The following is a 22,641-nucleotide window of genomic DNA, read 5'->3' as shown; positions in this document are numbered from 1 at the left end:
CGTAAATTACTAGAATTACAAATTGTAAGTTTATTTCCATAAAGCCACACCTTCCAAATTTTCAGAAGAGAAGAGAGAAAAAAATTCAGAGCCCAAATGTATGACAAGTGAGCCGACTCGAAAAATTCACGACGACAGGTACAGACCAGAAGAATATGCTCAATCATGAGAAGGAATACAGCACAAAATCAGTCAGCTACATAAGCTAGAGTATTTAAGGATGTGTTGAGTCATGAAAGGACAAAATAATGAAAAAATATTAGGGCCTAAGCTTACGATGTGGGGACCGGCCCATGAATCCAAACCACAACGGGTACAAACCAGCAAAAAATGTTTCGATACAATAAAATGAATACAGTTCATAATTATATCAATAAGTTCTATCATATGTAAAGAGTAATTATAAGAAGCATCTAGCCTCACTCAACAGTTGCACGCTCTCCTTGAGCGCACACACACACACACACACACACACACACACACACACACACACACACACACACAGAGAGAGAGAGAGAGAGAGAGAGAGAGAGAGAGAGAGTCGCGATGACCAGGGTTACCCAAAACAGAGTTAAGCATGAGTCTGCCCACATCTCAAGTACCAATCAAGATACAATACTGCAGTACTCAGGATAAATATAGGTAAACAGAATCATAAATAGTTTTGAATGATGACATAATCGAGTAGCTTGAGGACCAAAATCAGCCGATGAAGGCAGACATGTATACATTTTGTTATATTGTCTATACTAGTAAATGTCTTCCACAGTATTTGCTAACTGCCATACAAACTAACCTACGTACATAAAGGCTGAGAAGATTCATTTACAACTGATAAAAAAAAACCTACTGATTTAAAGTTATATAATGTGTTGGGAAATCAATCCCCATACTTGAAAAAAGTATCATGGCGAATACAGGGATTAGCAACCACAAGGCAGTTGCTGCTAGGCTGAATACCGTAACACCCACAACCATCAAAAAGAAACGCGAAGTACATCTATTTAAAAAAACTGATAAAAATGTTCTTAATGCCTTTTTAAGATAGGAGTCTCCACTCCTGATCTGATCACGTAAGTGTAGAAAAGATGTGGAATGATTTCAAAGAGGTAGTATAAGTGGCAGTTGAGAGATATATACCACATTAAATTAATAAGTGATGGTACTGATCCCTCTTGGTACACAAAATGGGCCAGATCGCTGTTGCAGAAGCAACAAAAAAAGCGTGCCAAATTTAAAAGAACGCAAAATCCCATAGATTGGCAAAGTTTTGCAGAAGTTTAAAATATAGCATGTGCTTCAGTGCGAGATGCTTTTAATAATTTCCACAACGAAACTCTGTCTTGGAATCTGGCAGAAAACCCAAAGAGATTCTGGTCATATATAAAGCACACCAGTGGCAAGACACAATCAATACCTTCACTGTGCAATAACAATGGTGAAGCCACTGATGACAATGCCTTCAAAGCAGAGTTATTAAACATGATTTTCCGAAACTCCTTCACCAAAGGAGACGAATTAAATATTCCCGAATTCCAATCAAGAACAACTGTGAAGATAAGAAACATAGAAGTAGATATCCTTAGTGTAGCAAAGCAGCTTAAATCACTTAATAAAGGCAAGGCTTCTGGTCCAGGTGGTATACCAGTCAGGTTCCTTCCAGAGTATGCAGATGCATTAGCTCCATATTTAGCAATTATATACAACCGCTCACTCATAGAAAGTTCCGTACCTAAAGAATGGTAAGTTGCTCACATCACACCAATACCCAAAAAGGGATATAGAAGTAATCTGCTGAATTACAGGCCCATATCACTAACGTTAATTTGCAGTAGGTTTTCGGAACATATACTGTATTCGAACATTATGAAGTACCTCGAAGAAAACAATTTACTGGCACATAGTCAGCACAGATTCAGAAAATATCATTCTTGCGGAACACAACTAGCTCTTTATACTCACGAAGTAATGAGTGCTATCAATAGGGGATGTTAAATTGACTCCATATTTTTAGATTTTCAGAAGGTTTTTGACACCGTTCCTCACAAGCATCTTCTTACCAAACTGTGTGCCTGTGGAATACCGCCTCAGTTGTGTGACTGGATTTGTGATTTGCTGCCAGAAAGGTCACAGTTCGTAGTAGTAGACGGAAAGTCATTGAGTAAAACAGAAGTAATATCCTGTGTTCACCAGGGAAGTGTTATAGGCCCTCTATTGTTCCTGATCTATATTAACGACATAGGAGTCATTATTTGCAGATTATGCTGTCATTTACCATCTTGTAAAGTCATCAGATGACCAAAATGAATTGCAAAATGATTTAGATACGATATCTGCGTGGTGCAAAAATTGGCAGTTGACCCTGACTAAAGAAAAGTGTGAAGTTATTCACATGTGTACTAAAAGAAATCCGCTAAATTCCAATTAAGCAATAAGTCTCGCAAATGTGAAGGCTGTAAATTCAACTAAATACTTAGGGATTACAATTACAAATAACCTAAACTGGAACGATCACATAGATAATGTTGTGGGTAGAGCAAACCAAAGACTGTGATTCATTGGCAGAACGCTTACAAGGTGCAACAGATCCACACTACACTTGTCCGCCCTGTTCTGGAGTATTGCTGTGCGGTATGGGATCCGCATCAGGTGGGACTGACGGATGATATTGAAAAAGTTCAAAGAAGGGCAGCTCGTTTTGTATTAATGCAAAATAGGGAAGATAGTGCCACAGACATGATACGTGAATTGGAGTGGCAATCATTAAAATAAAGGCATTTTTCGTTGTGATGGGCTCTTCTGAGGAAATTTCAATCACCAGTTTTCTCCTCCGATTATGAGAGGGGTTTCGGGGGCGCACGACAGCAAGGTCTTCAGCGCTCCGATTATGAAAACACTCTGTAGGCACCCACCTACATAGGGAAGAGAAATCAGGGCTCGCACAGAAAAATTTAAGTGCTCGTTTTCTCTGCGCGCCGATCAAGAGTGGAATGGTAGAGAGACAGCCAGGCACTTAATTGTGAATAGCAGAGTAATCACATAGATGTAGATAGATATAGATGTACAGTTATGCAGAATAACACTGTCTTTGGCAGTCTTTGCTAACAATTTACAAATCTCTGTCACAACACTGATGTAGTTGGAAGACGCTTGAGTACATTACCCAGCACCTGTAATCTCTCGTAAGTTGACTGGTCCAGCAGGGTACAGCCATATGGCAGTGTAGGGAGTGGATACACCCATATCTTTCAGTTCCCTCCCTAGAGTTCTCATCGCAGGCTCCAACGGATAGATAACTTCCTGTCTAGCATTCACATAAAATCCTGAAACATTGTTTTGTGTGCTAAGTATGCTGTTCAGTACCTTCTTCACATCACACGGCATATGCTCTTCCTGTTTATATTGCAAAAGCAATGTCAGATGAGATTAAAAAGTGTTCACATATGAAACTTTAATAAACAAAGCTAACGGCAGTAAAAGAAATTAACTAACAAGGTGAGACACACAAGTATACTTGAATACTATTCCTAATTTTTACAGTACAAATTGTGAACATTGTCCTTGCCGGCAAGGATCTACTCATTTAGTCTCTTGGCACATATGCATCAAATTCCAAAGCACAAATCTATTACAAAACGTAGATTTAATCTCAGTCAATAGCTAGGACAGAATTTTAAAAATCACATCATCTTACATACTACGTTCATGACAAACAAAACACTATCATATAGTCTTATGAATCTACAAACATAGTGTATATTTTCTTCCAGACTAGGGGTCATTATGCATGTATGTTCAAAGGTCTTGTACTCTATACTAAATGCTAACAATGCTTGACGTTTTACATACTTGCTTTGCTTACCAGTAGCTCCTCTTATCTTTACCCCTGCAATGGGTATTCCCACAAAATTCTTACTATACTGGATCTTGTCTCTAAATTGTTCAGAGATACCACAAATCGGGCTACCTGTATCAGTCAAATAGTTCCCTCCTCAGTGATCAATCTTAATCTCGTTGTAAGGACACCCAAAACCTGAATCATCATCTCTGTTATTAGACAGTTCACATAAAAGCTCACTTTCAATTTCATCAAATGCTACATCCACACTGTCTTTACAGGGTTTTATCAGCTTTACTCGTACCACTGCATTACTTTGGTTACTCATGTTGTCAGGTAAAGATTGAACACATTGAATGGATTCCATAGCACAACTAACATCACTTATTACAGAAGGAACACAAAATATATTACTGTCAAAATTACACTTCCTACTTAGATCTTCTTTCACTTCATTCCATCAATTTGGATACAAATTTTGAGTAACCACAGATAGCTTAATCCAGAATGCACATTTATCTATGTCACCATCAATCTTGTCCCAAACAAACTTCAAAAAGTGTTCACCTTTATTCTCTAGGCTTACAGATAACTCACCTTTACTGTTTGGCTCGTTACTCTGCATGACATTAATGAAAACCTGCTTTGACTGGACTGATGTGACACGACTCTCCGTACCACATCATTTACATCACTTACCTTATCTGTATTGTCGACATCATTCACAAATAACTCTGAAACTTCATTGTTCTTAAATTCCACAAGTACCTGATACTCATCATCATCATCTTCTTCTTCTTCTTCTTCCAAAATTACTTCATCAGCAACATCACTAACAACACAAGACTCATCTCCATCAACACTTCCATTCATTTGCAGTATGCTACCAGTCTCAGATTTACCAACCTCAGGTATTTCACAGCTCTCTTTCACATCTATATAAAAATATCACCTAGTTCAGATCCAATACAGTCATCACCTGATTTACATGTATCAATAACACTGTTTTCGGACCAGGAGAAAAAAAATTAGTACATACCACATAAAAATTCTCATTACTCTCAAATGCTGGATTGTGATTATCACCTACATCACCATAATTAAACATAGTGTCCCAAAACTTTTGATCAAAACATAAATGAGAAATCTGATATTCCTTCTTTTCAACTTCAGGTACCTGTGCTATATCATTAACATTGATATTATTGTCTAATTGCAAGTGTAGATTGGAGGCCCTGTGCTTCTTGTGTTTCTTCGCCCCAAAACTGTGGACCATTGAGATGGAATGCCTCTTCTTGAGTAGTTACCTGTGTGATTGTTTCTTCTATTAAATTGCCCATGGTTATCCTCATTGTTCCTATTCTGCTGATATTCAAAATTTCTCTCTCTGTTAACATTTTGACCGTGATAGAAGTTTCCACTATTTATGTTTCTGTAGTTATTCCCATTGTGATCTCTGTCATTCCGATTGTTATGGAGCATACCTCTTTCTACTGTTCTATCCAGCCTGTCAACATATCGTAAAAATTGTTCTAAGACAATCGTCAGGTCTTTGTATTAAATCTCACTGAACCTTTCTGGTAATCTCCTTTTAAGTGCATCAATCATTTCGTCAAATGGTCTGTCAAGATGTGTTAATTTCATAAGTTGATTTTTACAAAACTCTTTAAGAGTACCGTCCCTATTCCTATTATTAGGACCATTCAAAAATTCTACTTTTAATTCTCCCCTGTTCAGCATCTGACCAAAATTTATTTAGAATACTTTTTTTTTTTTTGAAACATTGATATGTTTCCCACTGACTTAAATTTAAATTTACCCAAGACAAAGCTTTGCCTCCAAAACATCTTTTAACAAATTTAATTTTTTGAGTGTCACTCATGCCTGACACAAAACAATCCCTACAGTGGTGCAGAAAATTCACTGGATGTAAATTGTCTAATGGAAAACTTTTGATTGGATTGTTGGACCATGCATTACAATTGTTTGAATACAGACTTTTGTGAATGCAATGTTTCTGAACTGCAGAAATTTTTTGATCTAAAACATTTACATTAGTTTGCATATTGTTCTCAACATTTAAAATTTTTGATCTAAACTGCTAAAGTTTTAATCTTCTCACCTTCAAACTGCAAATGGCACAAATCACTCTCCCTTCTTGTGCAACAGATAAAACTTCATCATCAGTCAATTGATCCCAGACAAGCCCCTCCCTCACGTCATTTGCTGATTGTGACTCATTTAAAAATAAACCCTTTTAATAAGCTTCGGGAGGAGTAAGATTTACAATAAACTTATTTACTTATCTTCTTTTCTTGTGATTGGCTCCAGTTCTTCATGTATATGGGCTGATTCTTGACGCTGAAATTTTTGACATTGTAGGTTCTCATGGTTCCAAGTGACGTAAATAATGGTGAAACATTACCTGAGCTGTTAATTGCTGTTACTCTAATTTTTATTCTTTTACGTTTTTCTGTATCACACTTTCTTTACAATTACCACTTCAAAGTTGAAAATTACATTGTTATTGCCAAAAGTGGACATGTCTGATCACATCAGAGGCATGGCCACTACTAATCCATTCTGTGGTACTAAAAATATTCCAAAGAGTTTACAAACTTTCTTGACAAATGACTTTCTGTTAATCTGTACCATTATTTTATAAATGAATCCAGAAATAAATTTAATAAGTATCGTCCAATTGCGCAATTAATAATAGGAATTTTAAGTGTGCCAGATATTTCGTAATTTCAAATGTTTCTAAAAGTAATTTTAACTGTACATTGTAACAACAAAAACAAACTAACTTCTTTTTATACACTATAGCCTGAAATATACCACATCGTGTACAATATCGTATGAAATTCTTTTAGAAAAACAGCTGAGATAATATTAAAAATTAGAAAGTATTTTTGGTGTCAATAACTTCTGTTGAAGAAGAGTAGTAGAGGAGTGTGTCCCTTTACAATGCCACCTTACTGGGAGGCGCTATATGGTCCATGTGGTGACACTCTACTGCTCAACGTTGGAGCCAATGTCTTTTTGCATCAGTGACCTCCTCATCATCCACATTCTGCTTCCCACAGAGGCATCATTCATTCGACCGGGGTGCAAGATCCGGGCTGTAAGGTGGGTGAGGGAGTACAGTCAAGTAAAGTTTTGTGAGCTCGTCTTGGGTGTGCAGACTTATGTAAGGCCTTGCATTGTCATAGAGAAGTAGTTCATTTGCATTTTTGTGGTGTCGAGCATACAGAAGTCGTTTCTTCTATTTCCTGAGGGCAGCACAATACATTTCAGAGTTGATCATTGCACCGTGAGAGAGGTTATCAAACAGACCCCTTCAGATCCCCCAAAGACTGTCACCATCTGAAGTTGCTGCTCTGAACTTTTTCCTTGGAGGAGAAATAGTGTGGCTCTGCTTTATAGATTGCAGTTTTGATTCCAGTTCAAAGTGATGAACACATATTTAATCACATGTGATGTCGTCTGACAAAAAATCATCACAATTGGCCTCGTAATGCAAAAGCAATTCCACACAAATGGTTGTTCTTTGGTGCTTGTGATCTTTTGTTAGGTGGTGAGGAACTGAGCGGACACACACCATTGTGTACCCCAAATGGTGGACGAGTGTAATAACCACAGGTTATTAACCATAGGTTATTATCCATAGTGCATGCTGTGCAACATGCTAAACATACCCCTATATGGCAAGTGGTGGAAACAAATAATGCACCCAGGAACATTGCTGAACATGACCATTTGGTTGTCCAGGTGTAAAGGTGTGGGGAGGCATTATACTGTGTGAGTGTACTGACCTCCGGACCTTTGATCGTGGTGTACTCACCAGTCAGTGGTACTGTGACACCGTACTCCTTCCCCATGTGCATCTTTTCAGGGGTACATTCCAACCTGACATAGTTTTTATGGCTGAAAATAAGTGGCAGCATCAAACAGCACAGTTGAGGGAGCTCTTAAAATGAGGGGATATTTGATGAATGGACTGGCCTGCCTATTCCACTGACTTAAATCCCATCAGGCAGTTGTGGGATGCCTGAGGGAGACACATTGCAGCATGTTCACATGCACCAATGACCATCCAGCAGTTGCAAACCATACTGATGGAGGAGTGGAATGCACTGCCACAAGAATTCATTGCCAATCTTGTGGCCATCATGGGAGCACATTGCAGAGCATGCAGTGCCATCTGTGGTGATCACACACCCTGTTAAGAATCATGTCCCACCTTTTGTAATGTCAGGACGGTCATCGTGAATTGCAGTGACTTCAGTGTAATTACATGCTGTCTTTGAATAAAAATGTCATTTCTGTTAATTTCAATGTGTATTTGTTTCAGTTACCTTTTGTACTATACTGTATCATTTCTTTCTGTGTATGGTCCAAGTTCCACTGAGGTATGTTACTCAACAGTGGAAAATAGTGTGAAAGTTAGTTTCAACCTTAACCCTCTGTGCGTCACATTTAGAATTTAGAAAAAAATTGGGGAAACTTTTTTTGTGTTGAATAGTTACTGTATATGTTGCAGATATGCCATATCCATTGCAAAAGTTCTTTTGAAGCTATTGGTTAATAAATAAAATAATGATTCCACATGGCATCATTAGAAATTACATAATAATTACTCAAAAAAATGCATACATAACTGTATTGTAAACTTACTGTATTTCTTTCCCTTCCCCTCGAGGTTCCATAACCAAGAATTTCAGTATATACAGAACAAAACTAAACACAACAGTTATCGTTCACGCACAAATGCAGTAGCACAACTCACGACACTTCTCTGTTCTGCACTTCAAACAAACGGCAAGTCATGAAAGCAAACGCCACTGTGATCTGTTGGCCAAACTTGGAACTACCTGAAGCGATGCCAAATGGTATCATTGAAGCATTGGGAAGCTCAAAAAAGCCAGGAATACTTAATGATGCCATTTGGAATTGCAGATGCAGAAAGGGTTAAGTTTTGCACACCAGTGTATTTATGTTGTTCCAGGATGTTCCATTAGCATTCTGTAAATATGTAGTAGATAATAAAAGGTAGGCCTGACTTAGTTATGCTACACTAAAAACAATCAAACAAATATATATATATCTCTCTCTCTTTCTTTCTCTATACTTTGCTATAAATGTATACGGAACTTAATCCTCGTAACTACTGTCACTACTGTTTTGTTCTTTCCACTTTTTCTCATAAAGAAAACTGAGACATTCAATAGATGGTTTAGAATACACACTTTTGCTACAAGTATGTACTATTCATTAAGATAATTTTTATTAAAAGTTAAATAACTTACATGTTTGAGAGGACATAACCTTAATGTTACAGTGAGAGGTTGCTTGGAGTACATTATAGAAAGTCATTGTGCCATTATACAGAGATAATTAATCATCATATTAAAATAAATGTATGTATTGATATGAATGAGGTTAGAGAATAAATTTTTCATGCTTTCTTGATCATTGTGGACAATCATGAGGCTGTAGTAATTATATCAATTGTTTAAAGAACTGTTCAGTAGAGGTTCTTGAGTAGACACCAAATGAAGTCCAAAGAACACATTCTTTCTCAATGAAAAAAATGCCCCTGAATATGATACTTTAAGGCATTGGAAAGTAAAAATAGGTAAAGTAAGTCAACTTTCCTTGGCCTTTTTCCTGCAAAAGTTGCAGAGCTTAGTCATTTAAGAAGGCCAATGAAATTTGACTTCTAGTTCTGGTTCGTACTGATATTAAAAAATCCAAGAATTTAGGATGTTCTGATTCATTTATTGGTTTTTTCCCTTATGAATTACTTCTAGCTGTGTGGTGAGACTCATTGCAGGAGTCATAGAGAGTCATCTCAGGTACAGTCCATTTATAAAGAGAACCAGTTTATAAATTTGAAGAGATTTTATTTATATTGTCAAGTGTTGAAACTCCATTAGGTTTGATTATAGTATGTGCATCATTAGCGAAGTAAACTATTTCAGCTGCTTGCATTTGTGATGTCTTATCACTTATACATAAAAATAACAGGAATGGGCCCATTATTGATTGCGGTGATACATCTGTAGTAATTATTTCCCACTTTGAAGATGCAACCTCGTTATGTGCATCTCTGAGTTTCTTATATCTTTCTCTGCATGTTTGGAAGAAAATGACATTTTACTATGAAGATAATTACTGAGTTTTTATTTGTGCATTCAATATTTTTGTTGACGTAACAGCAGAAAATGTTTTATATTGTTAACTGGTATTGGCCTCCATTGATAATAGGCTGTAATGATGAAGAATGAATAAAAATAATAAATGTCCATCTCTTGCTGCTTTGAATTGCTCTGATGTTTGACAGTGGTAAAAAATAACGACTAATGACATGAAACATCTTCTGTTAGTGGATCAAAGAAAAAATTAAAGGGTATAAACTCTGCATTCTTTTGGTTAGCTAGAATGAAAATGTCTTATGGGGGAATGTTGTGGATATCCTAATATTTGATCTTTTCTAGGAGACTACATACACTGAGATGACAAAAGTCATGGGATAGTGATATCCACATATACAGATGGCGATAGTATCGCGTACACATGGCTGAACATGTATTGGTGAAACTGTCATTTACACTCAGACGCATCCTTTGAAAAGGTTCCAATGTGATTATGTCCGCACAACACGAATTAACAGATTTTGAATGTGGAATGGTTGTTAAAGCTAGATGCATGGGACATTCCATTTCGAAAATCGTTACAAAATTTGTTATTCCAAGATCCACAGTGTCAAGAATGTGCTGAGAATACAAAATTTCAGGCATTGCCTCTCACCATGGATGAAGCAAAGACAGACTGCCTTCACTTAATGACTGAGCAGCGGCATCTGCACAAAGTTGTTGGTGCTAACAGATAAACAGCACTGCATGAAATAACCACAGAAATCAATGTGGGATGCATTACATACGTATCTGTCATGACAGTGCAGCAGCATTTGGTGTTAATGGGCCACGGCAGCAGACGATCAGTGCGAGTGCCTTTGCTAACAGTACTACCTCATCTGCAGCACCTCTACTGGGCTGGTGACTGTATTGGTTGGAGCCTAAATGACTGAAAAACTGTGACTAGGTCAGATGAGACCTGAGAGCTGATGGAGGGGTCAGAGTGTGGTGCAGACCTCATGAAGCCTTGAACCCAAATTGTCAACAAGGCACTGTGCACATTAGTGGTGCCTCCATAATGGTGTGGACTGTGTTTACATGGAATGGACTGGGTCCTCTGATTCTTGTGAAACAATCATTGACTTGAAATGGTTATGTTCGGCTACTTGGAAACAATTTGCAGCCATCCATGGACTTATTGTTCCCAGACAACAATGGAGTTTTATGGATGACATTGTGCCTGGGTCACCAAGCCACAGTTGTTCGTGATTGTTTTGAAGAACATTCTGGATGATTTGAGTGAATGATTTGGCCACCCAGGTTGGTCCCCCAACATGAATCCCTTTGAACATTTATGGGACATAATCGAGAGATTAGTTTGTGCAGAAAGTCTTGCACTAGCAACACTTACCCAATTGTGGACAGCTATAGAGACACCATGGTTCAGTATTTCTGTAGCGATCTTCCAATGACTTGTTGAGTCCATGCCATGTTGTTTTTCTGCACTAATCAGGGCAAAAGGAGGTCTGACATGGTATTAGGAGGTATCCAATGACTTTTGTCACAGGTGTACCGGTATGAAATGAGCATTTTTTTGTGAAAATGAAACACTAATTTTGAATTGAAAAGTAAAAACATTTTATTCAAAGTACTGACCATTGCTTTCTATACATTTTGACCACTTTTCTGGCAATTTGTGGACACCACGCCAATAGAAATGTTCATCTTTTGAAGCAAACCAATCAGACACCCAATTTTCGACTTCTTCATAGGAATCGAAGTGTTCCTCAGCCAATGCGTGTCCCGTTGATGAAAACGAATGGTAGTCGGAAGGGGCCAAGTCTGGTGAATACGGTGGGTGGGGTAGCAGCTCCCAGCCAAGTGTTTTGATTGTATCCTGAACCAGTTTTGCTTTGTGTGCAGGAGCATTGTCGTGTTAAAAAATTACTTTGCCATGTCTTCTGGCCCATTCTGGTCTTTTTTTCGATCAATGCATAGTTGAAATTGATTATTTGTTGTCTGTAGCTATTAGTATTCACAGTTTCACCAGGTTTTAGAAGCTCATGATACACCACACCTTTCTGATCCCATCAAACACAGAGCATTTTCTTCTTGCCGAATCGATGTGGTTTTGCAGTCGATGTTGATGGTTGTCCCTGATTAACCCATGATTTTTTCCGTTTAGGATTCTTAGAATAAATCCATTTTTCATCACCAGTAACAATTCGGTGCAAAATTGATTTTCTTTCATGTCTTTGAAGCAAAATTTGACAAATGGTTTTTCGGTTTTCCATCTGTCTTTCATTCAATGTATGTGCCCCCATTTTCCACACTTTTGAATCTTTCCCGTAGTTTTCAGATGGTCAGAAATTGTTTGTTATGCAACATTTAGCATTGCTGCCATTTGCTTCTGACTCAAAGTATCATCTTCATCCAATATTGCTTGCAATTTGGCGTCTTGGAACTTTTTTAGTGGTCTTCCACGTTCTTCATTTCTTACATCAAAATCATTATTTCTGGACCATTGAAACCATCTTTTGCTTGTTGCTTCTGATAGAGCATGATCACCATATGCCTCAACAAGCATTCGATGCGACTCTGCAGCACTTTTTTTCAAATGAAAACAAAAAATCAATGCTTTCCGCAAATCATCACTTTCTGGTACAAAATTCGACATTGTTCGCACGATGAAAACATATGATGATGTTTAATATTTCATCATTTTAGTTCCATGTACTCTGGTATTTGAATTGAAAAATGATTTGTTCTGTGGGAAGACACTATCTATCTAGCTTCGGGATAGGCGTGTTATCATTCTAGTGTACATAATCTTTCCCCATAATTTTGAGAAGAAGGTATGCATTGAGACTGTTTGGCATTTACTAATATGTGTTTCACTATGTTTCTTGTAAAGGCAATAGCATATTACAGTCTGTCAAGAAATATACTCTGTGATAGTTATGGTGCGCTGCATATATGGCCAAGTACATCACTGGCTGTGGCTAAATGCATCATGAAGAACAGGGTTTTAATAATGTTATTAAGATATTCCCAATTCTGTGGAAGTGTTTGTCTTAATGAGCAGTGTATAGCTATTTCTCAAAATTTATCAATGAATTGGTAGATAGGGAAGATGGCGTACGTTATTCCATTTCTTATGAAATCATACTGGCAGAGACCTGGATATTGATGTGAATTCAGTGGTCCGTGATTCCTTCACTGTATTTGACAGAAAAAACAGTAGTTAACCTTTGGCTGGGCCACTCTTTGTTATTAAAAATAGGGATGACTTTGCTTATTGAGTATTCGAGGTTCAGTACAACATTGGAGAATTCTGCAGACTTTCATGGCCTACATTTGTGACATTGCTGATATTTTATTTATGGGCCCAACGCCAGTGGTGCGAGGCGTAATTTTCTGCTTGACGTATGCTATGGAGCTTGTAGTGGGGGAGAGTAGGGGCAGTTTGTTTTATTTAGCACTAGAACCACAACCTGTCTATTTTCAGTTTTTTTTTCTTTTCTGTTGAAATTGTTTGTGTGCTTTTGAATGTCTATAGCCTCTCTGTACTACAGAGAAGTGAATTTGGTGGTTTCCCAGTCATATTGCATGATTTGTTACTGCTGATTTATCCATCTTGCCCAGGTCACAATTGCTCTTGAGTTTCTTGAGGTAGGTGGTTGTGTTTGCTTCTATGTATGCTTGGCTGCAAGTGCATGGGATTGGGTTTACTCTTTCCATGGTAAGCAGTGGGTTTTGATCCTTAGCAGTGTTCAAATATTCGTGCAGCTTTCTTGTTGTTCATGCAGCTTTGTTGTTGGTATCAGTAAGTGTTTCCTGAGTACTCTGCTGATGCAGTCTTTGATATTTTTAACAAATGGAAGGCAAACTTTCCCTTTAATTGGTTCTTTTTCTTTAGAAGCTCGGTAACTTTTAGGATGTAGCACACTATTTATCTCTTTGTCAGAATAGCTGTTTCTTCTGAAGACCATTCTTAAATGAACGAGGTTGTTCCACAGGTACTGTGGAACTTGATCTACTAATATTTTAAGAAGTGTTGCTTGCCACAGCTGGACTGTATAAAGTCCTATGCACTTGTGGCCAAGTATACATAGGAACTACGTAAGGAAGCATTAAAACCCAACCAAGGAACACAAGAGCAGTTGTTTCTGGGCAAGATGGCTAAATCAGCAGTAGCAGATAGGACTGGGAAACCACCATATTAATTTCTCTGGCAATGTAGGTTTAGCAAGATCTAATAATTGCTATGCTAGAATGTACAGGGAACCAATAGAAATGCAAAAGCACAAAAACAGTTTGAGATTAAAAAAAGAAGAAAAATGGTTTGAAATTAGAAGAAAAGTTGTGGCTGTAGTGCTAAATGAAACAAATAGTGCCAACCCTTCCCCACTAAAAACTCCACAGAGAGAATTATGTCTTGGTGCATGCCTTATGCTCATAAATCAAATGGCAGCAATATTGGAGATCTCTATCAGGATATCACTTCTGGATGGAGTTAACTCTTTTCTAAAGCCTGAGGATATCTCATTTATACCAGCAGACTTTAAGTTATTTTTCTAGATTAAAAGATAAATTACATAGAGCTGTACGTCAGCTGTAGGTAAGTCATGTCAGCTGCAAGTGCTCATACTGGCGATGGGCTAAACTATTGATTGTGAGTATTAGGTTACAACACATCAGTTCCAATCAGTTAATAAGTTGATTATTTAATAGCTTCCAAGTAGGGTGTGCAGTATGTTGAAACCAGCAATATAGTCTGCATTACCTGTAGCAGTGTTATCTAAGTGCTTGATGTGCTTGAGAAACTCATTTTGAATTGTCAAGCAATGGAAACTCCAGGTAGGAATATTTGATGTAAGGGAAAGACAGATTGCTACTTACTGTAAAGAAGACACATTAAGTTGCATATGGGCACAATTAAAAGACACTTAGTTAAAGCTCTTGGACACAGCCTTCATCAGTAAAAAAGAGACACACACCAATCATACACACAAGTGAGCACACCTGATGCACATACGACCACTAACTCCAGCATCTAGAACTGGAATGCTTATTGTGCCTGTCTGCAACTTAACATGTCATTTTGAATTTTGATTCTTTATATCCATAAACATTGTACTCAGTCTTCCATGGACAAGTGTTCAAATTTTCCATGGACAAGTGTTCATATTTAAAAACTGAATCTTTTTGATAAATAAAACCTAATTTTAAATTACTTTCACTTTGGTATAGTGCATGATATTAGTGTAATATGCTAGTACTAGACTGCTTGCAAGAGTCCACAACCCATTTGGAGCATGTTATGGCTTCCATGAAGGACCAGTGGCCCAACTTGTGTAATTGAACAACTTAGCACTCAGGCAGTGCAAAGCCTCTATTAGCTGTTACCAGAGAAACAAATTTGTTTAAGCTGTGATTAAGACTAAGACCATGTGGACATATTAATGAATCATGGTTTCCTTACTGAGTGGCTGCAAATAATAAGTAACTGACTCTAAAGGAACAAATACATTGCAGGCATGCGAACAATACCTTGACCACATTTCAGCGCATAATTGGCTACAATATGGAACTGCGAGGCTGTCTGGTACAATGACGGTATGTTGATTTGTTTTAAATTAGTGAAATCTAACATGGAGAACAGAAACTCAGTGTGCAAGGAAGTGGGCTACTGAAATACTGAGGATTACTGATGAGCATTTGAAGTTTGCTGAAGATGTGGATACTGTGGGGTGGGGGTGGGGGTGGGGTGGGGAGAGAGAGAGAGAGAGAGAGAGAGAGAGAAACATGGATAACACAGAAGGTAACTGTGAAGAAACCATGGGTAACATGAAGTAATTACATTAATCATTGAAGGAGGAATACACAAAAATGTTCAGAGAAAGACAGGAAAAGAGCACTATAAATCACTCAGGAATTAAATAAATAGGAAAAGCAGGGCAGCCAACGGCTGCAGGAAAAATGTGAATAAAGGTGAAAAAGAAATGATTGTTGGAAGGCGTGACTCATTTATAGAAAAGTCAAAATAACACTCAGTGGAATTAAAAACAAGGGCAGAAACTTTAAGACTGCAATGGGAATTTCACTGTTACACATAAAGGAGAGATAAGCTATGTGGAAAGAATGCTTTGAAGGCTCTATGAGGGAGAGGAATGGTCTGATGACGTAGAAGAAGAAATTGGAATTGATATGGAAAAGATAGGGGATTCAGTATTGGAATCAGAATTTAAAGATGGCAGAAGGGATAGATAACATTCTGTCAGAATTTCTAAAATCATTAGGGGAAGTGACAACCAAATGACTATTTAAATTGGTGTGTAAATCTATTAAACTGGTGACATACCATCAAACTTTCCGAAAAATGTGTTCCACACTATTCTGAAGATGAGCAAGAGCATATAAGTGTGGAACTATCACACAATCAGTTTAACAGCTCGTGCATCCAAGTTGCTGACAATATTAATGTACAGAACAATGGAAAGAAAACTGAGAAACTGGTACAAGACAATCTGTTTGGCTTTAGGAAAGGTAAAGACTCCAGAGAGACAGTTCTAACATTGCTCTTGGTAATGGGAAGCAAGACTGAAGAAAAATCAAGACACTTTGACAGGATTTGTGTACATGGAAAAAGCGTTTAGCAGTGTAAAATTGTGCAAGATGTTCAAAATTCTGATAAAAATGGGAACAGTATGTAATGTCCATTATTGTTACACATTGCTGATTCAGCGTGATTCCTTTCCAACACTTCTACCTTTCTTACTGTCCCTTCTCACTTATCTGCAACTTGTTGTCCATTCTTTATTCCTTATATTTCTCTACTTCCTTCTTGTCTATAGTAAGTGCCTTCAAAAAACACACCGGCTCCTCTGTTGTTAAACACCCCCTGTTCAACACACTAAATAGTTCTGTGCTACAACTCTGTGCTCCCCCTCTAGTGACCCCACTCCCTACCTGCACACTTTTTACATATTGCTCCATCCAGGAACTTTTGTTATTGAGAAAAATAGGAGTAATCTATAGGGAAAGACAAGTAATAAACAATGTGTACAAGAACAAAGAGGGAACAATAGAACTGGAAGATCAAGAATGAAGTGTTTGGATTAAAAAGGGGGCAAGATGCTCTTTTGCCACTGCTGTTCAAGCTGTGTATCGAAAAAGCGATGACGGAAATGATTGGAAGCTTCAAGAGAGGGTTAAAATTCAGAGCAAAAGGATATCAGTGGTAAGATTTGCCAATAGCATTCCTGTCCTCAGTGAAGATCAAGTAGAATTACCATATCTGTTGAATTGAATGAACAGTCTGATGAGTATAGAATATGGATTGAGAGAAAACCGAAGAAAGACAAAAGTAATGAGAAGTAGCAGAAATGACAGTTGTGAGAAACTTAACATGAAAACTGGTGATCACAAAGTAGACAAAGATAAGGAATTCTGGTGCCTTCGAAGCAAAATAACTGATGGTGGACAATGCAAGGAGGACATAAAAAGCAGACTAGCACTGGCAAAGAGGGCATTACAGACCAAAAGAAGCCTACTGGCATCAAATGTAGGCCTTAATTTGAGGAAGAAATTTCTAAAAATGTTTGTTTGGAGCACAGCATTCTATGGTAGTGAATCGTGGACTGCAGGAAACCAGATCAGAAGAGAATTGGAACATTTTAGATGTGGTGCTACAGGAGAATGTTGAAAATTAGGTGGAATGATAAGGGAATCAACAAGAAAGCAACACACGGAAAACATTGACAGGAAGAAGGGAGAGGATGATCCATGTGTTAAGACATCATGGACTAACTTCCATGTTACTAGAGGGAGCTGTAGAGGGTAAAAACTGCAGAGGAAGGCAGAAATTGGAATATATCAAACAAATAATTAAGGATGTAGGGTGCGAATGCTATTTGAGATGAAGAAGTTGGCATATCAGAGAAACTCATGGTGGGCTACATCAGAAGACTGATGACTCAAAAGGTACAACTAAGTAACAATATTATTTTACTGGATACATTAAAAATATGTCAATCCTAGTTCATATTCATTACACAGCCTAGTGAATTTTCAGAGAGAATTACATTAAATTGTTTGCAGAGAGAATTACATTAAATTGTTAACAGATTATGTGGTTACAATCATTTACTCATTTTGTGACAGGCACTACTGAAATATCCCAAAAGTATAAATACTGTTGTTCGGGTAGCAGGTTTACCAAAGTACATTTGTATTTTAATTTTCGTTAATTCTATTGGTAAAGTACTGTAGGTTGTTAACAATTGTTGCTAGCTAAATCATATTGCCCTTCTTGACAGTATGTGCAAGGGTAATCCCAAAAGTAAGGTCTCCTATTTTTTATGAGTACAGAACTCTGTGTGGCAGTTGGTCACACTGTTGTGAAGAGTGCATCACGGGCTGTGTGTAAACATGCACACACCGTGCTGAGGCGCTCATTCTTGGCTTGGCAGCCGTTGAGAATGGAGCTCCCATTGGACGTTACCACCAAGTGCAAATTGCGCGGTGTTATTAGGTTTTTGAATACAAAGGGCACTGCACTGATTGAAACCCATCGCCAACTGATGGAAGTGTATGGTGAGTTGTGCTTCAATGTCAAAAATGTTCGTAAGTGATGTAGAGGGTTTGCAGCTGGTCGTAGCGAAATTCACAACGAACAAAGGAGCAGGAGACAGTCAATTTCTGAGGAGACAGTGTGGAAGGTTGAGCAAAGCATGTGTGAAGGTCGGCGGATCACTCTGGATGATCTCTGCAGATTGGTTCCTGAGATTTCCCGAAGCACCGCTCACAGAATTTTAATGGAAACATTGAACTACCGGAAGGCATGCACAAGATGGGTGCCACGCTTGCTGACTGAGGACCACATGCAGCAACGAGTTGATGCTTCCCGCGCATTTCTTCACCGCCATGCGGTCGAACAGAACAACTTCCTCGACTCAGTTGTCACAGGTGACGAAAACTGGTTATACCACTTTACAGCTAAGACCAAGCTGCAATCATGCCAGTGATGGTATCCTTCTTCGCCAAAGCCGCGGAAATTCAAACACACACAGTCTGCCGGTAAAGTCATGACAACCGTTCTTTGGGGTCGGAAAGGGGTATTGTTGGTCGACTTTATGCCCACTGGGACCGCAATTAACACTGACAGGTACTGCGAGACTCTGAAAAACCTCAAATTGGCAATTCAGAATGGGAGAAGAGGAATGTTGAGCAAGGGCATACATATTCCTCCATGACAACGCTCGCCCAAACATCGCTTGGCAAACTGTTGCTCTCCTGCAACAGTTTCAGTGGAACATAATTGCCCACCCACCCTATAGTCCTGACTTGGTGCCCAGTGACAATCACCTGTTCCCTAAGTTAAAATAACATTTAGTTGGAAAGTGATTCAGCTCAGCTCCGACGACGAGGTGAAAGAAGAAGTTCATAACTTTCTGAACAGCATGGCGGCAAGCTGGTATGACATGGGCATACAAAAACTGCCACAGCGTCTACAAAAATGCGTTGACAGAAATGGTGATTATGTTGAAAAATAGCTAAATGTTCAAGCTGAAAACTGATGTAAACCATTGTAGAAAAAACAGGTCTATGTACTTATAAAAAAAATAGGTGACCTTACTTTTGGGATTACCCTTGTAACAAAGATATCATTCTGAGCTGAAGTACCTGATGATGGTAAGCATCAACATTACTATGAAAGTTTTAGACAAGGAGAATAACTAATATTTGAGGTTAACTTTCAATTTTGCTACAGCATGATGTAACTTGAAGGATTGTCAATAATTACTCTTTTGAATATACAAACTTCGTTTTGGGTATGCTCATCAAAAACAGTGATTTTTCCAACACATGTTGAGGGAGGAAACTATAAAGCAATCGGGTAGAATTAATAATCTAATATACTCTCCCCTTCTTCCTTGGAAGGCAGTTACAGTAGTTTACTTAATCTATCATACAGAATGGCTGACTATTGCATTTTATAGTTAACATTTAATGTTGGAGAGTATCTAGCAAAAAGTCTGTTTGCCATTCTGTGTTTGTTGTGTTACGCCATTGAATTCATTTGCAGTGATATTCTCTGTTTGATGATGTTGTATTCCCAGTATTGAAACCATTTTGTTTTTGCAGGATATGTGCAGCTTCCACAAGTATGACAGCAGCATGGTTTATCACAAGACATGCAATTCTTCGTAACAGATAAAACCATAACTCTTGTATTGTGTAGATTTGCACCTTGGGTAGCAAATGTTTCCACAAAATGTGTAAACTGGATGCAGTCACATTTTTATTTTTGAACAGAGCAGCACAATATGTGCAATTGCAGACTAGAAATTTATTTGTAAGTCTTGTAATAATGTAGCCTGTTTCCAGCCCCTTTTGTTTTTTAGCTGTACTTCTTATTACTTATTTTACTTTAAAAAAATAGGTACCTATTTTTACATCACTGTATTTTTGTAGGATAAGAACAATATTGGTCCTGGTCATTTGAAATTCCATTCCAATTTAGTTTCATTGTGGAGGGCATCCGCTGAAGTTTCCTTTCTAAAAATATTTCTCCTAGCAGTTTGCTGCTTCAGATTTTATGATATCAGGTCACTTGCTTTTGTACGTGCATTGTAGCTGAGGTCACTAATGCATGGCTGTGTGGTGGTGCTCGGCTCAGAGGTAAGCTGATTCTAGTCATAGTGGTGCATGAAACGTTTATTAGCAATATTTGGCTGGCAAGAGGAGTAGAAATATTGACTGTAAGTTCCTGATCACTAGTCATTATTTATTATCGTGTTCAAAACTCTCTCAGGTAGCTTTCTTTCCTTTGTCTCCAGTAGGTGTCCAACAAAACATAACCAATCATTTAAAGGTTTCCGTAAATAACTGCAACCCATCACCTTTTGTATTTCTTTAATTTTTATTTACCATGACTGGTTTCAAATTGCCTAGCAATTCACCTCCAGATGGTATATATTTACTATTTGGTGATGAATTGCTGGAATGTTTGGAGCCTTGTGGGGAGTCATGCAGCTGTGGCAAAATATAAAAATGAAGCACTGAATATGGCGAGATCAACTTAACAGTTATTAGCATCTGTTGGTTTATTTCTAGTGCATACTTTACTGTGGAGAACATAATGTATGTTTTCCAGTAACATTAAATATGAAGCACTGGACAAACTTTGTCACAACACAAACACCCGCATAAACCAAAGACAGTGGTTAAATTTTTGTTCAGAGAATTTATATTGGGGCAGAGACTTACTTTGTGTGTGTGTGTGTGTGTGTGTGTGTGTGTGTGTGTAAGGATGTAGCCAGGATTTTGTCAAGGGAGGGGGGAGGAATCAGATTTTTTACGGAGGACATCAAAAGGCTCATGTTTTTAACCCTTGAGTGGGCGTGCTGTTTTTCATAAAACGAGAGGGCACGCAGCGCACATTGTACACATGCAAAGAATAGCTTTCCTTATGTTACCAAGGTAAGTCATGTATGATCAAAATCACAGTTTAATCTTAGTTTATTTAAATAAGGAGGAAATAAACTTACATAATATGAGCTAAACTACTGTTTTTTAAACAGTAATGAAATAAATTTTCACTATAACTCTCTGTTGCCAGGGACAGGTGTTAAAAGACAAAGTAATGACACATACGAAGCAGTAAACAGTGCAGTTGCATCAGATCTCAGTCAGCTGCTTATTTGATCACTAACTATCTTGTAGACAACTGCCTCAATGTAGGATTATGTTGCTAGTTCGCAACTGGGGTCATTTTTTTGAACTGATCGTAAATTTTTTCTTGCCCAGCTCGCTTTGTGTCTTATATTACTGCTGCTCACTTGGACGTAGGGCAACACAATTTATCACTGTGTTACCTGAAACAATACTGAAGGAATAGGTATAGGTTTACAGTTGTGAAACAAAACTTGAATCGCACAAAATCATTTTATTTTTGGTTGATGCACTTTTATACACAGGTGCGCCCGCTCGATGGTTAATTTATTCTGAAAACACATTTATTCCTTTTTATGTTCATAATGCGCGCGCGCGCGCGCGCACACACACACACACACACAAAAAATTAATTTTTTTTTTATTTGCCAGTAGGATAACACTTCACTCTATTGCCAAGCAAATTAAACAGATTATTCTTCAAAGCCACATTTTTTTATATTCTGGTACACTTTCTTTAGAAACTAGGACTGATGGACATCAAACTTTCAGTCTCTCTAGTTAATAGAGTAATGATTAATCAGATAAAAAAAGGGACCTGGAATGATACCAAGAATAAATTTACAAGCTTCAAGGTGGTTGAAAATATCTATAATATTTTTCTGTTGGAACAAAGAAAAGCATTACTTGTAACATCTGTAAAACACAGTAACCAGTTTTTATACGATTTGAGGATGGTGTTTCATCTATATTCTGTAAGAGTTTCGGGTCTTTGTCTCTACCAGTTTCTTCAGAAAATGTACCTGAAGTTTGCTCATTTTAACACTGATTGCTTATGGGAGTTTCTTCACGACTGTTTTTGTCCCCCCCTCCCCCCCCCCCTGCCCCATCCCCATCCCCCCAAGAACTGTGCAGGAAACAAACTGCAAAAAAGTTAGATGAAATGTAAAATAAATGTTGAGGTTTCAGTGTGGAAGAAACAAA

The 22,641-nt window shown here is 37.9% G+C and overlaps 1 protein-coding gene across 1 annotated transcript in view; it reads left to right on the top strand.

Moving 5' to 3' along the window:
• Positions 1–22,018, top strand: part of LOC124615424 (pre-piRNA 3'-exonuclease trimmer-like) — a 203,156-nt gene extending 181,138 nt beyond the window's left edge. The window contains exon 12 of the mRNA XM_047143303.1: positions 20,128–22,018. Within this exon, the coding sequence (XP_046999259.1) occupies positions 20,128–20,200 (73 nt within the window). The 3' untranslated portion in view covers positions 20,201–22,018. The remainder of the gene's footprint in view (positions 1–20,127) is intronic.
• Positions 22,019–22,641: the final 623 nt, after the last annotated feature.

This window comes from Schistocerca americana, chromosome 1 (assembly GCF_021461395.2).
Source record: "Schistocerca americana isolate TAMUIC-IGC-003095 chromosome 1, iqSchAmer2.1, whole genome shotgun sequence".
Lineage (NCBI taxonomy): Eukaryota > Metazoa > Arthropoda > Insecta > Orthoptera > Acrididae > Schistocerca > Schistocerca americana.
This window is presented reverse-complemented; position numbering and strand designations above follow the sequence as displayed.